The sequence below is a fragment of the Mesoplodon mirus genome (genome assembly GCF_964341445.2).
Source record: "Mesoplodon mirus genome assembly, chromosome: 17".
Lineage (NCBI taxonomy): Eukaryota > Metazoa > Chordata > Mammalia > Artiodactyla > Ziphiidae > Mesoplodon > Mesoplodon mirus.
This window is the reverse complement of record NC_138993.1, coordinates 18,674,690-18,697,960: the sequence shown is the minus strand read 5'-3', so window position 1 is coordinate 18,697,960 and position 23,271 is coordinate 18,674,690. Positions and strand designations below refer to the sequence as shown.

Genomic DNA, 23,271 nt, shown 5'->3' with positions numbered 1-23,271 from the left:
GGCTTTGGAAAAGGACAGTTTTAGTGTCCAAGCCAAAATAGTGGGAAAAAATCAGAAATATTTGTTTGGAAAGTTCAAGCCAAATATTGGAGGAAACTAGAAGAATTCAGTTTCAATTCCAGTTAACAAGTAGAAAACAAAACCTGAAAGACAATTAACAGCCCTAGAATCTGATATCCACAAAGGTGTATTACTAAAATACAATTTTTCTCTATAATCATTCCCCTTTTTTATCAAAGCTAATCACAAGATTAATTTGTTTGAAAATTAAGTCTAGTTTCAATAAACTTGGCCTGATTATTTATATAAGTGCAGCAAGAATAGTGACTGACTATATATACATATATATTTTTTTAACTGTCTTTTTTTTTAATTAATTAATTTATTTTTGGCCCCTTTGGGTCTTCGTTGCTGTGCACGGGCTTTCTCTAGTTGCAGTGAGCAGGGGCTACTCTTTGTTGAGGTGCATGGGCTTCTCACTGCAGTGGCTTCCCTTTTTGCAGAGCATGGGCTCTAGGCAGGCAGGCTTCAGTAGTTGTGGCATGTGGGCTCAGTAGTTGTGGGCTCTAGAACGCAGGCTCAGTAGTTGTGGCACACATACTTAGTTGCTCTGCAGCATGTGGGATCTTCCCGGACCAGGGCTCGAACCCGTGTACCTTGCATTGGCAGGCAGATTCTTAACCACTACACCACCAGGGAAGTCTAGTGACTGACTATATTGACTATTTTAAATCTCTGCTGGAACTTTTCATAAGGAATCTCAGCTTGAACTTTCAAAAGCCTCTCAAGGACAGGAAGCCAAGACAAAGACCTGTCTAACTGTGTCCTATTATAAAGAGATTAGATTTTTATTGAACATAGACAAATACGTACATTGTCATGAAAAATAAGAATATTTACTAAGAAATTCAGAAATTCTGGAGGGATCAGGCAGAGAGAAAAAGATACATGTTTTAACCTTTGCTGCCAAGATATACTCTACCAAACTGTTGTTAGTTATAGATAGATAGCTTTAAAGAGGAGAAATGGGGGTTCTTTGAATCTCAAAAGGAAAACAGTAAAGAAGCAGCAGTGTGCTAAATGAAGTCATAAAAATTATAATCATCCTCATCAGTTCATTTATTATCCTGTAATTAATTCTTGTTTATCTTGATCTTTTGTTAGCAGTTTTATTAATTCATCAGTTTTCCATCAGAGTTTTAGAAATTCTTATTCAGTTCAGTGTTAGGATCTTAAAGTTATCAGAAACCTGCATTCTGAAGTACTTGTCAGGGTCTTCTCCATGAATTTCTTTGAAGACAAAGCATTTTTTTTGCAAGAGAGAAAGAAAGAAAGGGAAGCAAAGAGGCAGCAATCCAAGGGATAGAATAAGAACCGAGAGAGAGAAGCGAGAACTGGCAGTGGTTAACTGCACAAAACAAATTGAGGAAGGAAGTTGAGGACTGAGGAAGGACCTTTAATGTGAGCAGTGAGGATGCCATCGATAACTTTTGCCAGCATTTTCCGCAGAATGGGTAAGGCCTCCACCCATGTGTAAGTAAGTTGAAAAAACAAGTGGGGGATGGAAATTGCTCTAAATAGCTCTGAAGTGCTGTACTTATAAGGTGGTGCTGATGTTACTGTTGTGTGGAAACAAAAACATTTAGGAGAACTAAAAGCCACTTAAAACCCCGGAGTCTAGCCCATCACATCCCCTTGATATGTTGTGAAACATGCTGATAAAAACAGTCGTTAGAGGGGCAGGGCTAATGCAGGTTTCTTCCTTTAGATGTAGTCCCTAAGTGGAAATCTTACCCTCTTCATCTTGAGAAGGAAGCCAGCATCAGCACTCACACCAAAGTTCTATAAAGCACAGATGACTTTCTGACCAGAGCTCCTTATTCTCTTGCTATTGGCTGACACTGTTCATAATACAATTTGCTGTTTCACTTTTCTTTTAAATGAGCAAGCTGAATTACTTGGAGGAGGAAGACAAAAGAGCTAGAGACAGAGCCAACGCAGCTGAAAGAAAGAAAACTCAGGTGAGCATTTTACTCTTTGCTTTGTTAACTCATTGTTAAGAATTATGCTTTGCTTATTACTTCATAGTAAGAAGAATAATTTTTTAAAAGTAAGTTTATTTTGTTCTACTATAAACTTTTTTCTACCAGATACATGATATTTTTTAAAATATTGGGAAACTACAAAGAAGTAGAAGGAAGCAAAAACCACAGCTTCTATTGATATTTTCAGGGTATTTCTTTCCATTCTTTTTTGAGTGTCTGCTTATGATTTTAGTTGATTTTCATAGTTGTGTTCATACACAATGGATACATTTATATTCCTTTTTTATCCATTAGAGCATACATTTTCCCACATTGCTGTAAATACTTCATAATCATAATTTAAAATTGCTGGGCTTCCCTGGTGGCACAGCGGTTGAGAGTCCGCCTGCTGATGCAGGGGACACGGGTTCATGCCCCGGTCCGGGAAGATCCCACATGCCGCAGAGCGGCTGGGCCCGTGAGCCATGGCCGCTGAGCCTGCGCATCCGGAGCCTGTGCTCCGCAACGAGAGAGGACACAACAGTGAGAGGCCAGCGTAGCGCAAAAAAATAAAAAATAAATAAAGACCAAGGTCTGTGGCAAAGGATCCTTTAAAAAAATAAAATAAAATAAAATAAAATAAAATTGCTACATAGTATTGCATTGAGGAGATTTACTGTACTTTACCCAAGCATTCCCCTATTTGGGGCCATAAAGCATTTTTCCTATTTTTATAGAGTGGGTCATTTGATTACATAAGATATATATTTTTTCCATTCAGAGTCTTGTTTTTTGAGGAGAGGAGGTTAGATTTGAGAATGTAGATTTCAGCAGTTTTACTGAGAGGCACAATGAGAGGGAAAGGGTTTGTGGGAGCGTGTGTTTATAATCTGCTTATAACCTTTGGGACCACAATCAGTGGTTCTCAACTCTGGCTGTACATTCTGTCAGAATCACCTGATTCTAATCACCTGGGGAGATTAGAAAATTACCTTTAGAATAATTGAAAATTAACTTCTGGTGATGAGCCAGTCATCGGTAGGTTTTTTGTTTTAGTTTAGTTTGCTTTTGGTTTTGTTTGTTTGTTTGTTTTTTGTGGTATGCGGGCCTCTCACTGTTGTGGCCTCTCCCGTTGCGGAGCACAGGCTCCGGACGCGCAGGCTCAGCGGCCATGGCTCATGGGCCCAGCTGCTCCGCGGCATGTGGGATCTTCCCAGACCGGGGCACGAACCCATGTCCCCTGCATCGGCAGGCGGACTCTCAACCACTGCGCCACCAGGGAAGCCCTTGTTTGTTTTTTTTAACTTCAAAACTTTCTCAGGTGGTTCTAATGGGTGGCAAGCGTGATAACAGCCGACCTAGGTTATTTGAACTATTTTCCTGTCTCTGATCCATACCTGAGAGTAATACATTGTAAGGGAAAGGGAGATACACTATCAGGCAAGCTGCCCAAATCTTCCTTTCAATACTGTATAAATAATGCAAAAGTAATTTGGGTGAAACGTCAAACTTCTAACAATTTCTGTTCCCCACCTCAATCCCATAAACCCTTGAGACGAGAATCTACTTGAGAGTTCCAATCTACTAATGCTTTAAAGAGATGGGTCTGTTTCCAGCGCACTGGTGGTTAGAAGTTAGAGAGGTGGAAGCTCCAGAATGTTCTCAAAGTATCAGAATGTTCTCAAAGTATCAGAATTAAGCCCAGCGTCTGTTAGTGTTCCGCCAAGGTGTCAGCCTTCCTTTCATTTGCAAACTCTTCAAGGATCAATGAATGACAAGGTGGGCATTTCATAGCTGGCCACTGCCATTAAATTTTATTAATAGGTATAAATTTCATTAATATTAAAAAGCAAAGATGGATGGGATTGAATTGGGGAGCAGCAGGTGGATGACCCTGCCTTTCCAGGAGCATAGACCTGGCACTTACCTTCTCTGGACCCTCTGGAAAGCTCTTCTGGAAGCTTTCCATTTCCCTGCCTGAGATACTCCTCCTGTCCCGGGCCCCACTGCTTTTTTCCTTCCTCACCTCTGCCCTCTATCCCTGGAAGAAAAGTGGACAGAATTTCCGAACCAGAGCTGTTGCTTTGCTTTCTCCAGTCAGGAATTGAGAATAGAACAAAGGCAGCTAAACCAAGTTGAAGCCTCCACTGCTGCTTTCCTAGCCTACAGAAGGGATGTACTTCTTTTGATTCAACCTAACTTGATCAAGAGCATGTTAGTGAAATCTCTTCTTGTTTTGACTTGATGGAGGAGAATATCTGTTTAACACCTTCTTTGATGAACATAAACATCACAGAGTACTTCACTGTTTACAAAACCCCTTTACATACAGTAGTTCATTTCATCCACAGAATAGCCTTGAGTGCTGGAGTGTGTAATTCTTATGTTAAAATAAGAAAGTGAGACCAAGAGAACACAGGATCTTTCCTAGGGTAGAACCAGAGTTGGCCCAATCTGGTTCAGTTCAGGGCACATACATGGCCCTTTCCTTACAGGTTGAGTAATGGTTATTGTAAAAAATTTGTTCAAATTTTGTTATGTCTATATAATTGAATATTCTTTTAGCTATTTACATGACATTGATGCTTACTAGTTGGCACAGAAAAATGATCATGATTTAGGGATAAGAAAAAAGCAAGGTACAAAACTGCATTAAAATATGCACTCATTTTTGTTTAAAAATATGTATATTTGAAGAAAGATGAAAGGAAGCAGAGGCACAAACATTTATATATGTCTGGTTGGTGGTGAAGCTTGTAATTTAAGTTTATTTCAGCTTGTATTACCTTGTTTTTGTTTGTTTTAACCACATTCACTGATTGTGTAATAAAAATGTAAAGTAAATTAAATAGAATCGTTCTTGTCTTTCTGGTTGGCTCTTCTCCAGATGAAATGGTCCCAGCTCCTTTCCTTGGCCATAAAGAAGCCAGTCATTTAATTCTTGATGAGTTTTGTTCATACTTGTCATGAATCTTCCTGTTATTGTTAGCTCGCATCGACTGAAAACTTACCAAGTATCACGCACCAAGTTAATCATTTTACAGCTATTTTCCTCAGCAATACTCACTCCCGTCCTCCCTCTACAGATGAGGGTCTTGAAGTACAGGAATAAGAGGGACCAAGAGGCAGAGCCGAGGGTTGAACCTGGGTCCCATCGAACTTAAAACACATGTTTTCATTCACCATACCATCTTTCCTGGCTATCCACCTGGGGTCATCAAGGGTACCCTCATCGCATAAGCAACACCCGTTTTGGAAGAAAGGTGATATATTTTTGCGGTGTATTCATTTCCATGTGTCAGGATCCCCTTGGGCATTTGAGTACCTTGCGTGTGCTCTAGACTCAGGGACTCCTCCTGCTTTTCTAGTTTGTCATGCACACCAGACATCTGAGGCATGCTAATCCCCCAAGGCTAAGCCTGGAAGGTGAAAGCCTAACAAGGGATTGTGAAATTACCCAGTGAGCTCTGGTTAACACAGCAGCCAAGCTGGGTAATGCAGAAAAAGGCAAGAATTGGCCTGGGTTGATCAGCTCTGCTGTAGAGGCTTATCAAATCCATAACAGAACCCCCAGCTCTATATCTCTGCTGTTCTCAGGGAGCTTCCCACTGCCTTCTTTGTGTTGGAATTACTTATGTGTGAGTCTCATTCCTTCTACTGGATGAAGAATGCCTGAGGATGGAGTCCTTACAGGCAACCCAGTACATGGGCTCCATTAAGAATAAATGGGGGTTTCCCTGGTGGCTCAGTGGTTGAGAGTCCGCCTGCCAATGCAGGGGATGTGGGTTCGTGCCCCGGTCCGCGAAGATCCCACATGCCGCGGAGCGGCTGGGCCCATGAGCCATGGCCGCTGAGCCTGTGCGTCCGGAGCCTGTGCTCCACAATGGGAGAGGCCACAACAGTGAGAGGCCCGCGTACCGCAAAAAAAAAAAAAAAAAAAAAAAAAGATCTGATATTTTGACCATACCAACAGTCTCCAGATTATCAGTTTCCACCCATGCTGATTTTTGTCCCGATGGCAGCTCTGGCAATACAGTTCTTCTTGAGGTGCTTCTTCCTCCATCTGCCCATGTGCATTTGGGGTGGTGGATGTCATTTTACCACACACTCTGTGGCCTGAGCAAAGTTCTCCTTTTAGTGGGAGAAGGCCACAGCTACTGTGCCTGCATGTCCAGTCTCACCCCACACGGGGCCTGACAGGCAATATTTCAAGCGGGCCCAGCAGCCTGAGGCAGAGTCCAGGCAAGGAAGCTTTGGTGGGTTCTCAGGCATCAGGGAAAGTGCTAGAAGGAGAGAGAGGCAGGTGCCAGCTAAAGGGCACATGTAGCTCGGCAGCAGTTAGAAATCGCTAAGAAGCTGATAACCCAATAACTGTGATTTCAAGAAAAGATTCTAATTAGGAAGCTTAATACCATAGAGTGTGTCTGGTCTTTAGAAATAAAATAGAAAACCAAGATCATGAAATTCAGAAGTTATTTGGGAGGGTTCTGAACTTCATCTGAAATTTCTAGAATTTAGTCAGGAAGCCGGGCTGAAAGACTGATTAATCACCAATATCCCCCCTCCTACTGGCCCAATCCTGGTGGGTTCCTGAGGAATCTGGGGAGAAATGGTGAAGGGGGGCTGGACAGTTTCCTTGTGAAAGAAGCCAGTGAGAGGAGGCGATTACAAGCGGGAAACTGCTCAGAGCACTCAGTCCCCCAAGGGATCCTCTGCCTGGTGGGACTATTCCCGCCCTGGCTGCAAGGACTCACTCAGCTCTTCCCCTTGATGGAAAACAGACCAGGCCCAAAGACTGTTCCTCAAGGCTTCAAGCTACCCAGGAACCCCCAGAAATCTTAGGAAGAACACACTGACTTTTCTGTCTGCCGAGCTCTGGGGCAAGTCTGTCACAGTTAGGTTGGGATCTGGGAGGAGAGGTTGGGCCCTATGAGCTTTGCAACTTCCAAATGTGGACTCCTAGCCAGAGGACAGTTATGAGACAATGAAACTCTACTTAGGCCATAGGCCCTGGAGGGGAAACTTCATGGTCATCCTGCAGGGAGAATTATCAGGCCCAGGACCCTGGCTGAGGAGTCCCTCTGGGGCCCAGAGCTGTTAAAGAGATCTTTGCAGCACAGAGAAAGTAAATTGGGGAATTTGCTCCTGGGGGACTTCCAAAGTCATAAATGCTATTTAACACCTACTGGTTTACAGCAGATCTGCAAGCACCCCTTTCAACAATGGGCTGACTTCACAGCTATGAGGTGTGGGGAAGTAAAAGGCATTCAGAAGGCAAAGGAGCATTAGGCTGGTGGTGTGAGATGTGACTTGCACTTTGAGGCATTTTGGGAGAGACAGGGTGGAAGATCAGAGTAGCAGAATGCTCTGAGGTACTGACTGCATGGAAACAGGGCCCCATGTTGTTCACACCCCTGCTTCCTATTTATTCTGGAAGCCTGGAGACCAGCTCAGTTCCTCATTCAAAAGATGTTGTAATCTCAGATCTTTTCATTTGTATTTCTGTTTTGGTCTCCAAGCATTTAATTCACTTTATCCCTTGAAAAAATTCTAAAAGTGCAAGACTGTTCCTGGGAGGCTAAAGAAGTCTCCGAAGCTTTACGCTTCCACCAGGACATTTGGAGCCTGTTACAACTGAGGGCTGGGCCAGCAGTGTTGGATTTCAAAAACGAGGCACTCACTGATACTTCTCTGTTTTGTGGGGCATATTAGTTTTGCACTCCAGGGCCTCTGGGATTTGAGGTTCTAGAATCTTCCAATCCAGAGGGTGGAATCCTCTCTGCACAACTTCAGGGGGCTAAGTCTGTGAGCCTTTGCAATAACCACAGCTAATGATGCTGAAAGCTCAGCCTCTGTGCACTGGTGCTGCATCAAATCTCGGAGACGGAGTTTTGGGTGAAGTAGAAAAGAACAGCTTTATTGCTTTGCCAGGCAACGGGGGGCACAGTGGACTCCTGCAATTGAAACTGTGTGTCCCAACCCAGGAGGATTTGATGAGTTTTAGAGCACACGATTCAAGGATGCGTCTGCTGAACAAGATTAGCCTGTGTGCAGCACCTACACTCCTAATCTGGTCTCAGGTGATCTTCTTTTTTTTTTTTTTTTTGGCCATACCAATGTGGCATGTGGGATCTTAGGTCCCCCGACCAGGGATCAAACTGTGCCCCCTGCACTGGGGGCACAGAGTCTTAACCACTGGACTGCTAGGCAAGTTCCTCAGGTAATCTTCTCAATGAGCTTCTCTGGTTTCTTTAATCTGGCCTCAGGTGGTCTTCTCTGGTATGAAGAATGCTGACATTTTCCATTTGTTGGGTTTTAATTCTATGAAGAGCTTAAAGACATTGTTATGTGCATCCCTTGAGGCAGAACCAGGATGCTGTCCCAAGGCTGCACTATTGTTTCTTGGCTGCCCCTCCTTTGACTTTGCATCCCTTGCCTTCCCGGATTAGCAACTGTTTGAATCTGCCCTTTGGATCTCAGGGAAGGTCATAGAGGTTGGAGTCTGTTCCCTACAAGAAAAGGGGGACAGAAAGGCTTCTGTGCCAGGTTTCACTAACATATGCTGCTTTCTCCTCTGGTTCAGGCTCTGCCACTCACATGTTTTCTTGCTTAATCCTCATAACAACTCAGAGAAGTAAGGACTATTGTCTTCATTATCTCCATTTTACTGATAAGGAACGGAGGCAGGGAGATAAAAGCAGCTGTCCAACGTCACAGAGAGCTGGTGAGTGAAAGAACCAGGATTCAAACCAGAGTTTGTCTTCTTACCTGCTACTCTCTACTACTGCTTCCCTTCAGCAGAGAGGAACGCTTGTCATTCCTTTCCCCATTTTAATCATTAAATCATCTCTCAGCCTTTGCTTTTATATTTTTACAAATGCTCTGAGATCCTTTGCGCCTCTTTAGTCATATGCCTAAGCCCACACTTGGAGATTTAATCATAGTAGTAAACGTCATTGTGTGCTAACCCTGTGCAAAATACTTCACATTCATTATGCCGCTTACAGATAAGGAAACTGAGACTCTGAGAAGATGAGTTATTTGTGCAAGATTCCCGAGCTTGAAAGGGGCAGATTTGGCTCTATGACCTTACACCAACATTTCTATGAACTTCAAAAAGAATGTTCTGGGCTTCCCTGGTGGCGCGGTGGTTGGGAGTCTGCCTGCCGGTGCAGGGGACACGGGTTCGAGCCCTGGTCTGGGAGGATCCCACATGCCGCGGAGCAACTGGGTCCGTGAGCCACAACTACTGAGCCCGCGCGTCTGGAGCCTGTGCTCTGCAATGGGAGGGGCCGTGATAGTGAGAGGCCCGCACAGCGCGATGAAGAGTGGCCCCTGCTCACCGCAACTGGAGAAAGCCCTCACACAGAAACAAGACCCAACACAGCCAAAAATAAACAACAACAAAAAAAGAATGTTCTATTTGCCATTGCACAGTATGCGGTAGCTCTGGGAGCTAAAATCCGAGTTATGCTCTAAAGTTATTAGGGAAGATACAGAGCATTATTGTGGAGAGAGTTGTGATTTGCAGGTTGGGTTATTAAAACAGACGCTTCCCACTATGGAGAACTTCAAACCCATAAGGACATGGTGGTTGGACGTAGACATAAGTGAGGAGGAGAAGGAGACTAATGGGGCTGTGAATTCACCTGGACCATCAGATTCTGTAATCTGTGTCTAACACATGCACTTTATGAGCCTGCTATGGTAAGTCATTTGTCTAGTGATTAAGGGTTGACCAAGTTCCCTCAAATATGTGTTTGGCGTAGGAAGGTACATGCAAACTCAGTAGAGGACAGTCCCTTCCTCTTGCAAGTCTCATACTCTGGAGAGGCCAGTGTAATGTCTGCCTAAGATGTATCTATCAAAGCACGTGAAGAATTAATTTCAGGCCGCTGTAGTTGATTTACAAGTGCTGCAGGAGTGATAAAAAAGAGAGAGACCCGTGAGAAGTGTCAGTTGGGTAAGGTGACATGCAGGAGGTGATACAGGTGTTGAAGAAGAGGATTTGGCTTGACTAGAGTTGGGCACCCTGCAGATCGGGGAGGAGGGGGATAGAGAAGAGGGGAAAGGCAGAGATAAAAGAGAGCAGGGTGAACAGCACAGGTACGTGCCCGAAGAAGTGCAAATCCAGGTTTCTGCTGCCTGGCGTTAAGAAGCAGCAAAATAATAGCACTAATGTCAGCTTTACGGTTTTCAAAGTGCTTTTACATCCATTATTGCATTTGCTCCTCTCAGAGCTCTTTTCTGATATGGAGTCCAGGGGCAGCATTACCCTCATTTTACAGACACACTTCCCCAAAGAAGCTAAGGGATGTGTTAGCCAAGGCCATGTGTACCTAGAAACTGGCAGACCAGGACCCAGACTTCTGTGCTTTTCCCACCATCTGTCACTTTGTGGCAGGCTCCACTAGCTGAATCTCGTTTATGAAAATACAGGTATTGCTGGGACAAGGGGTGCAAAGTCTTAGAGCTAGAAAGTGGGACGGTTGGGAGTCAAATCACGTCTACTGGACTTCAGATTCGGTGTACATTCTACTCTAGCCCTGTTCAGGTGTCTGATGTTGAAAAGATAGGACAAGAAATGAACAGAAGACATTGAAGTCATTTGTAGGAGATGGGCTGAAAGTAAGGAGGTGTCTCAAGAGAAAAGAATGCATCTTCCCCCCCTGACTTCCTCCAAAAACAAACCCTTCACAGAAGCTGAGCTGAGATGTTCTCTCTCTCCTCTAAGAAAGTGCTCACTTCTCAACCCCTGCTCCTTTATCAGCTTCCTGGCCTTGGGGTTCCGCCCCACGCCCTCTGAACACTGATAAGCTTACTGCTAAATCTCCTGACACTTGACACTTTTTATCCCCACTGACCACTCCCCCCTCCTTGAAGTTGCATTCTTTTTTTTTTTTTTTTTTTTTGTGGTACGCGGGCCTCACACTGTTGTGGCCTCTCCCGTTGCAGAGCACAGGCTCCGGACGCGCAGGCTCAGCGGCCGTGGCTCACGGGCCCAGCTGCTCCGTGGCACGTGGGATCCTCCCAGACCGGGGCACAAACCCGTGTCCCCTGCATCGGCAGGCGAACTCTCAACCACTGCACCACCAGGGAAGCCCTTTTTTTTTTTTTTAACCTGGGCCCTCAGCAGTGGAAGCGTGGAGCCCTAACTACTGGACCACCAGGGAATTACCAGAAGTTGCCTTCTTGATTCGTGTCTTATCATTCGGCCAGTCTTTCTGAATCGTCTTTCCAGCCTCCCATTCTCTCTGCCTGTCCCTTAATTGTTGATGTTCCCCGAGGTTCTGTTCTTGACCCTCTTTCCTTCTCTGCTCTTAAACCCCTGCAGGAGCTCGTCCACTCTTCTGGCTTCAGGTACCAAGTGCTGATGGCCCCTAAATTCATCAGGCTGTAGACTGCAATGGGACAGTTCTTGCATGTGTTTTGTCGACTTAAAAAAAAAAAAAAGGTACAATGTAAGAGTTGCAAGCTAAGTTTTAGTTGGGGCAAAATGAGGACTGCAGCCCGGGAGACAGTATTTCAGATAGCTCTGAGAAACTGCTCCAAAGAGGTGGCGGGAATACACGCAATCAAGCGCGTATTTTTGCAAAAGTTCTCATCAGGGTTTCTGCTAGTCACGAGGAGCAGATGTCACCATGAAGGAATTTAGTGCTTTTCTGGATACGAGGAGATGCAAGAATTGGGCTCATAAAATCAGCTCCTGAAAATATCTAACTATCTGAAGACCTGTTCTGCCAATTTTTCTCAGAGCACCGAGCACCTCATTCCTGATCTCCACGCTGAATTCCTTTCAGGGGGTGTTGAAGTTCAGCAGCTGCAGTGGCACCTGATTTAATCCTTGTAGAGGTAGATGGCAAGTGCCAATTTGTAGTTGACAGTTTCATAAATGCTTCAAATTCAAAATGCCCCAACTTGAACTCATTTTACCACCCCAAACAGCAACTTCCTCTTATTCCTCTTCTGTTCTTTTTATCAATGTAATGTACCATTCTCCCCCTCAAAATTCATGAGAGGGTCCTTGACCATCCCCACCTCCAGCTGCCCCGTAATTAGTCCATCCCCAACTCCAGTCAACTCTCACTCCTTTCTACTCTCAATCTCATCCAGATATGTTCACCCCCTCTTTCCTAGACAATCACAAGAGCATCCCCACGTGTCTCTCAGGACCTAGGCTTGCCTTCTTCCAAAAGGTCCTCCATCCGCTGCCAGAATCACACCTTTAAAATGCAGATCTGCTCCCCACAATTCACTGCCCTCAAGATAAAACCCAAACTCCCCAGTGTGGATGTAAGTTATTCTCAAACTACCCTCTGCCTGCCTTGTCCTTCCTTTCATGCCTCACCTAGACTATCATATTTGCAGTTCCACAAACTGTGTCACTGCGTCTTAGGGCCTCAGTCTTTAGGCTCTGCTGCCAGGTCACAGGCTTGTACCTGAGAACCGAAGGTAAGCACACCTGTGGACTTACAGTCCTGGTCAGTGCTGATGATGGGGGCAGGATGTGTGACAAGGTCTATCCTGGCAAGGCATCAAAATATATATATTTTTCTAAGTATAAATAAAAATAACTTCTGTGAGGTTTTGAACAGTTGCAGCTTTGTAGTGACCATGAAAACATTCTAATCATCCACATGAGCTCTTCAGCCTCATTAGACTTTGGTCACGCAGCATCTTTAGTTTTCTTCATAACTGAAATCTGGAATCTCCATCTGCTGCTGCTTTGCATTGTTTCTTCTTTGTTGTTTTATTATCAGTAAAGCTGCAGGAGACAAAGCCTCAATTCTTTCTTTGTTCCAAGACCGCTTTCAGTCCGGGAAGCTGTGCTCTCCCTCTAAGGCAGTGCAAATTACGCTGTCAATTTATTTTCTAATTTTCCTTGAATTTACCTCTTCATATATTTCTCAGCTTCCTGTCACATACTTAATTGGTCTGGCTGATTTGTACAGACACTTCTAACAGGCCATTTCTTTTTCTTTTCTTTTTTTTTTTTTTTTTAACAGTCTAGTGAAAGTTTGCAGTGTGGTGTAGTCAAGTGTATTTTTTATGGGCGGAAAAGAACAATCAAAGTGTTTTAAAGATTTCTCAAGAGAAAGTGGCGAGCTTAATGGAATTTTGGATCTGAGCTGGCCCTGCTTTTAGCCTGTGGCTGTTAGCTAAATGAGCCTTCTAGGAAGGGTGTTTGTGTATTTTCTTTCTTTAGCTTTCCAAGGATTAAGATGCTCTTGGAATCCAAGTCCCAGCTTCTGTAGTTATCCTCTTCCTACAAGTGGGGCTGTTTGATAGCCTTGGACCACTCCCACTCCCATCCCCCTCCAGCCCCTCCAGGGCCCAGAACCAATCCCAATCTGAGGCAGAGGAATTGAAGTAACTCTGGGACTCAGTGTTACCCTTGAGGTAGATCTGATCCTGATTTGGTGCCTCGATTCTAAAATTGGGCATCTCTCTTTTTCCCGAGATTTGGTCCCCACCTCAACAGGGGAAAAGGGCCTCTGTCTTGGCGTCCCTGGCCTGTGTCTCTGTGCCCAAAGTATTGTCCAGCACTGAGGTTCTCCAGAGCTCAGGGCCTGCCTGCAATGGCCAACCCTCCTCTCAGATCCAGAATCGTCTTCTTCCATCATGTCCTGGAAGTACAAGGGCCTTGCTGCTTGCAGACCGACCTTCCCTCGTGAGTTCTGCCTTCCTCCCCAGTTGCTCAAGAAGTCCCTGTGGCTAGGGTCTGTTGTTGGTCCCCCCATATCCCTCAATTCCCTTGTGGAGCAACTGTTACCATCTTTTTCATGATCTCTTGTCTGTGCTCATACCTGCTGGATCCCATGCTCTGCCTGGGATAAGGACTTTCCCCAGCATCTGTAGCTGTCCTTGCACGCTTGCCACCCCCAGTGAAGGAGGAGTGCAGGGCGGGGTCCCAGGTTGCCCTTCTCGTTGCAATTTACAGGCTCTGTTGGTCTTGAGATGGGAGAAATGGTTTTAAGGTCTTCATGGTCAGAAAGTTTAAGGACGTGATTGCTTTCAAGTCTATTTCTACTTTTTCAGACCCTTTCCTGATATAAGCTTTTCCTAAGATTATATCCGAATCCTGGCTCCGAAGTCAGGGCTGTGTGGACAAGACTCTGTCCATTTCCAAAAAGGCCGTTTGTAATGGAACACATCATGAGAATTCCTCTGGCTGGTCACGTATCAGGCTTAGCTCCCTTGCCTGTCTCTTTGTCCTCTGAGCTCTGTGTTAACCCTGGTTCCAGTGCTCTCCCGATCCAGAGCTGACACATAATTGTGACACCTAATCCAACTCCACGTTGGCTTCATGGACTTGGTTTGTGTATGCTGCCTGTACTATTTCTAGCATTTCAACTCTGTACTACCCGATTTGGGGTTTGATCCCTCTTTCTTGGCCCACCAACCAATAGAATCTCTAATTCTCTCTAAAGTTGAGCTAAGACAAAATCTCCAAGCTTCTCTTTTTGCTGTATTCCCTTTCCCAAGTCAGGCCTACAGACTTCCAGCCTCCATGTGATTATTTCTCTGAACTGTATCTCCAAGCCCAGCTAATGACCTCACCATTCTCCCTGCAACCCAAGCTAGAAACCTCAGACTTGCTGGTGAGACAGATCAAAAGGGGAGGGAGAGCCATCATCCATGCAGTCAGAACTAAGGCCCTGGAGTCATCTCAGAAATAGGATGTGACATATCAGCTTTGCATAGGAGAAATTTCATCTGGCCAGTCTACTCCTAGGTCTCAAAAAATCAATTTACACAAACCAGACTCACAGGGGTCTAAATTTTCACCCACAATTCTTTCTTTCTTTCTTTCTTTCTTTTTGGCTGAGTTGGGTCTTCGTTGCTGCACGTGGGCTTTCTCTAGTTGCGGTAAGCGGGGGCTATTCTTCGTTGTGGTGTGCAGGCTTCTCAGCGCGGTGGCTTCTCTTTTGTTGTGGAGCACAGACTCTAGGCATGTAGGCTTCAATAGTTGTGGATGCGGGCTCAATAGTTGTAGCTCGTGGGCTGTAGAGCACAGGCTCAGTAGTAGTGGCACATGGGCTTAGTTGCTCCACGGCATATGGGATCTTCCTGGACCAGGGCTCGAACCTGTGTCCCCTGCATTGGCAGGTGGATTCTTAACCACTGTGCCACCAGGGAATTCCTTTACCCAGAATTCTGATTTGTATATTTACAAAGGGCGATTTCACTTTACTGGAATCTTCCATTCACGATCCACAGTCCACACTTCCAGACAGGCCTGACTAAGCTGATGGGTCATCAGAAGTTTCTCTGGTAGACTGAGAGCAAAGGAGTGGAGAAGGCTTGAGATATTTTCATAATAAAAAGGTCAGAATAATCTGAGTAATCAGTGTTTCTGTAGAGTATACCTTTGTAGTAAACACCAAGAGGAGTGTACTTTTTACTTTTCATATGAATGTGAGAATTGAGGTCATCAACTCTTCCCTGTGGTCAGTGGGATAACAAACGTTGAAGCTAGATCATTCCTGTGCTGATTCATGTGAGTGGAGCAGCTAGGGAGCACTTACTCAGTGCCAAGTACCCTGTAAGACTCTCTCTATCTCTCATGTAATCCTGACAACAACTCTATGAAACATATGTTACATATCCCTACTGTGGGTTGAATTATGTCCCCTGAAAGATATGTCCAAGTTCTCACCCCAGGTTCCAAATAAGCACTGTGGTCTTATTTGGAAATAGGATCTTTGCAGGTGTAATTAGTTAAGATGAGGTCATATTGGATTAAGGTAGGTCCTAGGCCCAGTGTGACTAGTGTTCTTATAAGAAGAGGAGAAGATACAGACACGGACACACAGTAGGAAGATGATGGACAGATACAGAAGGAAAATACCATGTGACAGAGTCACATGGAGTATGCATCTACAAGCCAAGGAATACCATGGACTGGGGGTAACCACCAGAGGCTGGAAGAGGCAAAGAATTCTTCCTTAGAGCCTTCAAAAGAAGCCTGGCCCTGCTGACACCTTGATTTCAGACTTATTGGCCTCCAGAACTTGAGAAAATACATTTATGTTGTTTTATGCCCCCCAGTTTGTGGTACATCGTTAAGGCAGCCCTAGAAAATGAATACAATCTCCGTTTTTACAAACAACATAATGGATGCCCAGAAATGCTCATTTCCCCAGTGGGAAATGCTTAGAACCCCTTGACTTCAGATACTTGAACCTTTGTTGACTGATCTGGCCCATTAAGTAGGGATCCTCTTCCTTTTCTATCAAAACCATTTTCTAGATAAATTACATAATAACATCAGTATTTCACAGGGAAGATTTTGTAGAACATTTGTGGGATATTAGATTGTGTTAGTGTGCAAAAAAGTTTTCAGAGTCAAAAAGAGGAGGCATACTCTATATTAAGAAGACTTTTTTTTTTCTTCTAGGACCTCTTAGAGCCTTTAACATGAGTCATGAATCCCCAAGAGAGGGACACTAAAGCTTGCTGTGTTTCTCAGGCTGATCTGAACACAGAAGCCTCTTCTTACAGAAGGCATCTCGTGGAATTTGTAGTTTATGGAAAATAATTTGGGAAGTGCTGAATTAAAGAAAAAACTTTTTTTTTTACATTATTTACATGCCAACCGTGTTTTCTGAGTTGCACTTCCACACGGGTCTCTGAAGGAGAATTGAAAAACATATTTACTGCATCAGAAGTGTATTTACAAACCATATATTTGGGTAGGTTAATTTAACTAATGTTTTACCATACTTCTTTTAGTTTTTAGATCATTATGTGGATTCTCAGAGTCAGTGTCTTCTAGTCAAAGGCCTATAGGAACAAACCTGTAGTTGAACACAGTTGGGTTTATTGATTTGTGGTATCAATGCAGAATGCACACCATGGGAAATTAGGACATCTCAGAAAGAGAGTGTTAGGAAGGAATTATTATAGGATTCGTGCTTGGGTAATTTGGGGGTTAGGTTCAAAAAAGCAGGATTTTGAAGAAATGAAAATGGTTATTAGTTCTTAGACTCTGAAAAACAGGGATCCAGACTATCATACCCAAACAAAGAAAATACCCCCCCACACACAATCTACCTGTTTTTTCCTAGACATCCAGAAGGTTCCCCCTACCTCTGCAGTCATGGGCTGTTCTGTAGCGTTTATCTAGGTGAGGCAAGAAATGTCTAGTATAAATTTCTCTTTGGCTAGCAAAGAAGAAATTAAGAGCCATGTGATTATCCATGACAACTCTGCCTAATGAATTTACATTTAAACCAAGGCTTGGTCAAAGATAAACAAAGCTGCACACTACTTAAAGTGGTAAGACAGATTTTATTCAGTAATATACTATTGCAATAGGGAAAAGAGGCCAATATGAACTGAACTCAGAGGTAACTGGATGTTTTAAAGGGAGAGAATGAAGGAAAGGAGAGGGGAGTGAGCAGGGGCTCAGTAGAGCCAGGGAATTAAAAAATTATGGAAAGTAAGGCTTGGTGGCACAGTGGTTAAGAATCCGTCTGCCAATGCAGGGGCATGGGTTCGAGCCCGGGTCCAGGAAAATCCCACATGCTGCAGAGCAACTAAGCCCATGTGCCACAACTACTGAGCCGGCGCTCTAGAGCCCATGCGCTGCAACAAGAGAAGCCACCGCACTGAGAAACCCGCGCACCACAATGAAGAGTAGCCCCTGCTCCCCACAGCTAGAGAAAGCCTGCACACAGCAACCAAGACCCAACACAGCCAAAAAGAAATAAATTAAATAAATAAAAATTTTAAAAAATTACAGAAAGTAGGAAGGGAAGCTTGATCCAAGTGAAAAGCATCTGGGTTTGCTAACTGGCACTTATAGAAGTTAGTCTGTAACCTCTTTCCACGGAGGCTGGAGGCAGAGGCCCTGTGTCCAGGTGTGGGCTGGAACAGACAGAAAATTCTTTCAGCAGGCTTGAGTTTTCTCAGGCTATGTAAGAAGGGGAGGGTATGGTCATCCTAGAGATGCAGCCTTGAGCTGTTAAAAACCATATTAGCACTTTTATGTTAGCTGTCATTCAAGTCTGTGTAGGCCAAGGTTGACACCTGGTTGAGAAGAGGACTCAGAAGAGCTTGGCTAGAGTTTGATCAAGAAGAGAATCTTTGTCAGCTTCCAGAGCAGAAGCTGTGCAATTGATGACTTTCTCCAGGGTCAGAGACAAGCTTTGGATGATCCTCATTTGGGTACTGGGCAAAAGTCCCCCCAGTTTGAGGATTCAGCTTCAACCAAATAAATTAATGTTTATTCTGCATTCCAGAAATTTATCATGAAATGTAATGAAGCATACAGTAAAGACATAGTAAAAGTATAAGCATACAGTAAAAGTGTAAGCATATAGTAAAATATAGCCAATATGTTTTGACTCACGTTTCAAAGAAAAGCTAGTATTTCTCTCTGTTTCATTAAAACCTAGAAAAATGTAAGCAGGAAGTAACTTTCTGTATCTGTTTCTTTTTAATTCAGCATGGAGAGAAAACCTGTGTCCTTACCTCCGTCCACCTCCATATCAGAAATGGAGCCCAACGGCAACTTCAGCAATCACAATGGCAACAGGAACTGTACAATTGAAACCTTCAAGAGAGAATTTTACCCCATCGTGTACCTGGTAATATTTATCTGGGGAGCCTTGGGGAATGGCTTTTCCATATATGTTTTCCTGCAACCTTATAAGAAGTCCACATCTGTGAATGTTTTCATGCTAAATCTGGCCATTTCCGATCTCTTGTTCACAACCACACTGCCCTTCAGGGTTGACTATTATCTCAGAGGCTCCCATTGGATATTTGGGGACCTAACCTGCAGAATTATGTCTTTTTCTATGTATGTCAACATGTACAGCAGCATTTACTTCCTGGCTGTGTTGAGTGTTGTGCGTTTCCTGGCAACTGTTCACCCCTTCCGGCTCCTTCATGCCACTAGCATCAAGAATGCCTGGATTTTATGTGGGGTCATATGGATCTTCATCATGGCTTCCTCAACAGTGCTTCTGAAAAATGGCTCTGAGCTGAAGGGCAATGTCACATTGTGCTTGGAGCTGAATCCCAATAAATTTATTAAACTGAAGACCATGAACCACATTGCCTTGGTGGTGGGCTTTCTGCTGCCATTCTGCACACTCAGCATCTGTTACCTGCTGATCATTCGAGCTTTGTTAAAGGCGGAGGTCCCAGAATCAGGGCTGCGTCCTTCTCACAGGAAAGCACTAACCACCATCGTCATTGCCTTGATCATCTTCCTCCTGTGCTTCCTGCCCTATCATATACTGAGAACCCTCCACTTGGTCGAGTGGAAAGTGGATAAATGCAAAGAGAGTCTGCATAAAGCTGTGGCCATCACACTGGCTTTGGCAGCGGCCAACAGCTGCTTCAACCCTGTGCTCTATTACTTTGCTGGCGAGAATTTTAAGGACAGACTAAAGTCTACACTCAGGAAATATCATTCACAGCAAACAAAGTGCAGCTTTCTTGTGTGTGTGTGTGGTTAAAAAAGGAAACAAGAGTGTAAGGGGTTATTAGGTGAGGCTGTTCCTGTGTCCTTGGGTCCACCTTCATTCACACGTAGTCTCCAAATGACTGTGTATTTATACCATTTCCAACAAAGGTCGATTCCCAAGATTTAATTGACCATGACTTTTGTTAATAAGACCTACTTCAAAATGTTCATTAAGTGTATCTTCAGTGTTTGAGTCTAAATAGAGAGGATAGCAGGAAAAATCCCTATTAGAGTCTTGCAACTTGAAATGTCAGACTGGGAAAAAATGCTGAGCATGGTGACTGCTGCTTCTCATCAGATCCTGTACCAGAACTCTGGCCCACTAGGCATTCTAAATTCTTAATTTTAAGACCACCCCAACATTCCTAGCTTCTCCAGCTCCTCTTCCCTCTTCAATCCCCTGAGACATAACCAGTTAACAAAGCTACTGGAGGCCCCAGAGCAGATAAGAAAAGCATCCTTAGAATTCAGGAGAAAGACTTAGACTGTGAAGAGGAAGGCTGTCCTCTAGCAAAGCAGAGTCAAGGTCCCCAACAAGAACAGTGGGACAAAAATAGGGAGAAGAGAGAAAGGGGAAAAAAGAATTTCATTTTGCACTAAGAGAGGGTCTCTAGCACACTGAAGGCAAAGGGCATGCCTCTCTCTTGTCAGGGGGTGAGGAAAACAGGAAGAGTAGGAGGAAGAACTGGGGCACTGCCCTAGCAGGTGGAGAGATTATGTGTGGAATAGGAGAGGAGGGGATCCATTTTACTCTTGAGATTTGGGCTCGGGCTGTTCACTGCAGTTCCCATCCTGCAGGTTAATCCATTTGGATGGGAGCCAGAACAGAGGAGGTGGTGCTAAGGGTTTGGCTGGGCACTCAGAGAGAGGGTGGCTTGGAAGGCAAGTTGCAAAGATTGTGGTACCCCTGAAATTCCATTAACATTTTGGCAGAACATGAGTAGGGTGGCTTTCTTTTGAGAGAGTGTAGCAAAGCACTGGATTGTGGGAGGGAGGTCCTTTCTGTCCAGTGAAACAAGGCTAAGGAGACTACCTACTGCTACCACCATGACCACTGTACTGCCAACAACTGAGTACCCTCTCTGTGCTGGGCAGACTGCACAAGGCACTTCCCATCCATTAATTCCATTTAACCCTCACACCAAAGCCCTTCATCTTCATTTTACAGATGAAATCAAGGAACTTGTTCAAGTTCACACAACTTCGCAAGAGCTTTAAAAACCTCTGTGCAGAGAGGTTGGCTGCGTGCTTTCCCTTCCATTCCCCTTGCAAACCTCCATAAGGATTAGTTGAAAGTCTGAGTAAGAGTTCTCTTCCCCCATCAGGTACCTACTGCTTCTCACTCTCATGAGAAGACTGAAGTTTTCTCTTTGGAGTGTTGTTGACCTCAAGATAGAGTAAAGGGTGGGAGAGTGGTGTTCTGAAGCTAGCAAGGGACTGAAGGAAAGTCTTCATAGAGAACAAGAGCCCCAGAGCCATTCCCTCACTCAGCTGCAAGAATGCTGACAGACTCATACCTTGTCAAGACAGAAGCCTGGAGGCTCCTCCTATGGGGAAACTGCCCGACTCAAGGAAAAAGACCAACAGACACAGACTTTTGGGGATTCCCCCAACACAAAAGCTGGTGCCGGCCCTATTACTTACCCTACAGGCAGCCCACACTGCAACTAATCGCTTCTACTCATAGAGAGCATCTAATCAACCTGTTAGAGCCTCACTCTTATTATGAACAGTCAATGACAACCACACATCAGAGGAAAGGGCCTGAACATGAGAAACCAACAATAAATGAGAGGGTAGATAGAGATATTTTCAGTATGAAAGGTCTCAACATTTTTATCACCCTCATACATTTTATTAGAAACCTACTGGAGAATTTGCTTCTCTAAAATAAGAGATTAACCAGGATAAAGGAAAACATGACATCTAACAAACAAGGAGTAAGATGAAGAAAATTCCCAGCACGTTTGTGCATAGCAGAAAAACAAGAAACTAATTGATCTGCACACGTTGGAGGGATTTGTATTTTTCTTGGATAGCGTGGGATGAACTAGTAAAAATACATAGGAAGATAAACAAGTGAAAAGACAATGCAATTATTAAATGCTAAGAAAAAAGAAATTGTTGTTTAAGAAAGAAAATATAACCATAGTACACTACATGGCTCAGCTGTGAACAATATTTACATAGAGAATGTAAATAGCAAAATACCGTGATATCACTTTTTTCAGGAAATGAGGGGGAGAGGATGTGTATGAGGGGGAAGGGGTATAATAAATCTATGTTCCTATATTTTATCACAGAAAATTTGTAATAACTAAAGCTAAAGAATGACAAATATCTGTATAAAAATGTTATTTAACAATAGAAGATAAAGCCCAGAAGAAACAGTGAAAAACATTGACAGGGATTGCCTTTGGAGAGAAGTTGGGTGTGGGAAGATAAGGTGGGGGTTTCCCTTTTCCTCTTAATAATTATTTAACTGTCTAACTTGTGAATATGTATTGCTGAAATAAAATAAAAATTAAGTTGAAAATTAATTTTAAAATTCAAATTAATTCTGCCTTCAAAAAAAAAAAGACGAGGAAGAAAAGAAAGGTGACCAGAAATGGAAATTGTGCACTGAGAGAAGAAAGGAAAGTAGAAAAGGACTACATATGGATTTTGGACCCTGAGGGAAGCCCACCCAGCCCTGCCATGGAAAGGGAGCTCCCTTCTTGGGTGAGGGGAGTCACTTTCTGAGGTGAGGGGTGATTTGGTATGTCAGGATTTTTTAGCTGTAAGTAACAAAATACCCAACTCCAAGCGGCTTAAACAACCACTATACTGCATAACTGAACCATACAAAGGGAAGTTGGACTTCAGGCCCTATTCAACCAGGATTTCTGCGAGCCTTTCTCTCCAAGTGTTGTCTTGGTCCCATGGCTGAATCACCTCATGGAAACAAGCTGATTGCAAGCAGCCTGAGGCTACATGTTTCCTTACTTGTATCCAGGAGAAGAAACAGAGTATCTCCTGCCCAAGCCATCTAACAAAAGTCACAGGGTTCCTTTTGATCAGACCTACTCAGATTGCACACCAGCTCCTAATAGACCAAGGAAGAAGAGATTACTCTGACTGAATGGGGATGATCAGAGTCTACACCTAAAGCGGAGTTGTGGGTAGAAGATCAAAATGGCGGGTAGGAAGATGCAAAATTCACTTCCCCCCACAAACACATCAAAAATACATCTACATGTGGAACAATTCTTATTGAAAACAAAGTGGATTGGCAAGAAGACTCCTGCACGACCAAGGCTGTAAGAAAGATCCACATGGAATCAGGTAGGAAGGGAAGAGAAGCTATTGGGTCAGGACCTGTGCTCCTGGGAAGGGACTCAGCAGAGAAGGGAGATTACATAGGTAGAGACCCTCCCTGGGGAGTGAGCAGTAAGAGCCACACATTGGGCACCCTTACCTGGGGTTTGACACCAGGAAGACGAGTCCCCTCAGCTGGTTGGAGGGCCAGTGGGACTAAAAGGAGGGCTATGGGAAGCCTGGACTCCACTCATGAGGAGCATGGACACGGTTACTTACTTCCAAAACAAGGTGGAGAGGGTGACCGGTTTTCCGCAACTGCCCCAGCACGTGTCCCAGCCTGAACCAAGCAACTGCTCCAGCCCCTCTTGCTTCAAGATGCAGCTCCACTTTGGGGCAAGGGCTACTGTGGCCAAGGAGAAAGCTCAGCTATGAGACACAAAAGCAGCTCAAACCCAAAAACGGTGT

General features: G+C 44.1%; 1 protein-coding gene across 1 annotated transcript; it reads left to right on the top strand.

Annotated features, from left to right (window-relative positions):
• The first annotated feature begins 1,969 nt into the window (after positions 1-1,969).
• CYSLTR2 (cysteinyl leukotriene receptor 2) lies at positions 1,970-21,722 on the top strand. Its single transcript, XM_082602157.1, has 2 exons — positions 1,970-2,021; positions 18,478-21,722. Exon 2 carries the CDS (start codon positions 18,479-18,481, stop codon positions 19,496-19,498), a length of 1,020 nt encoding a protein of 339 aa, XP_082458283.1. The 5' UTR covers positions 1,970-2,021; position 18,478; the 3' UTR covers positions 19,499-21,722.
• Positions 21,723-23,271: the final 1,549 nt, after the last annotated feature.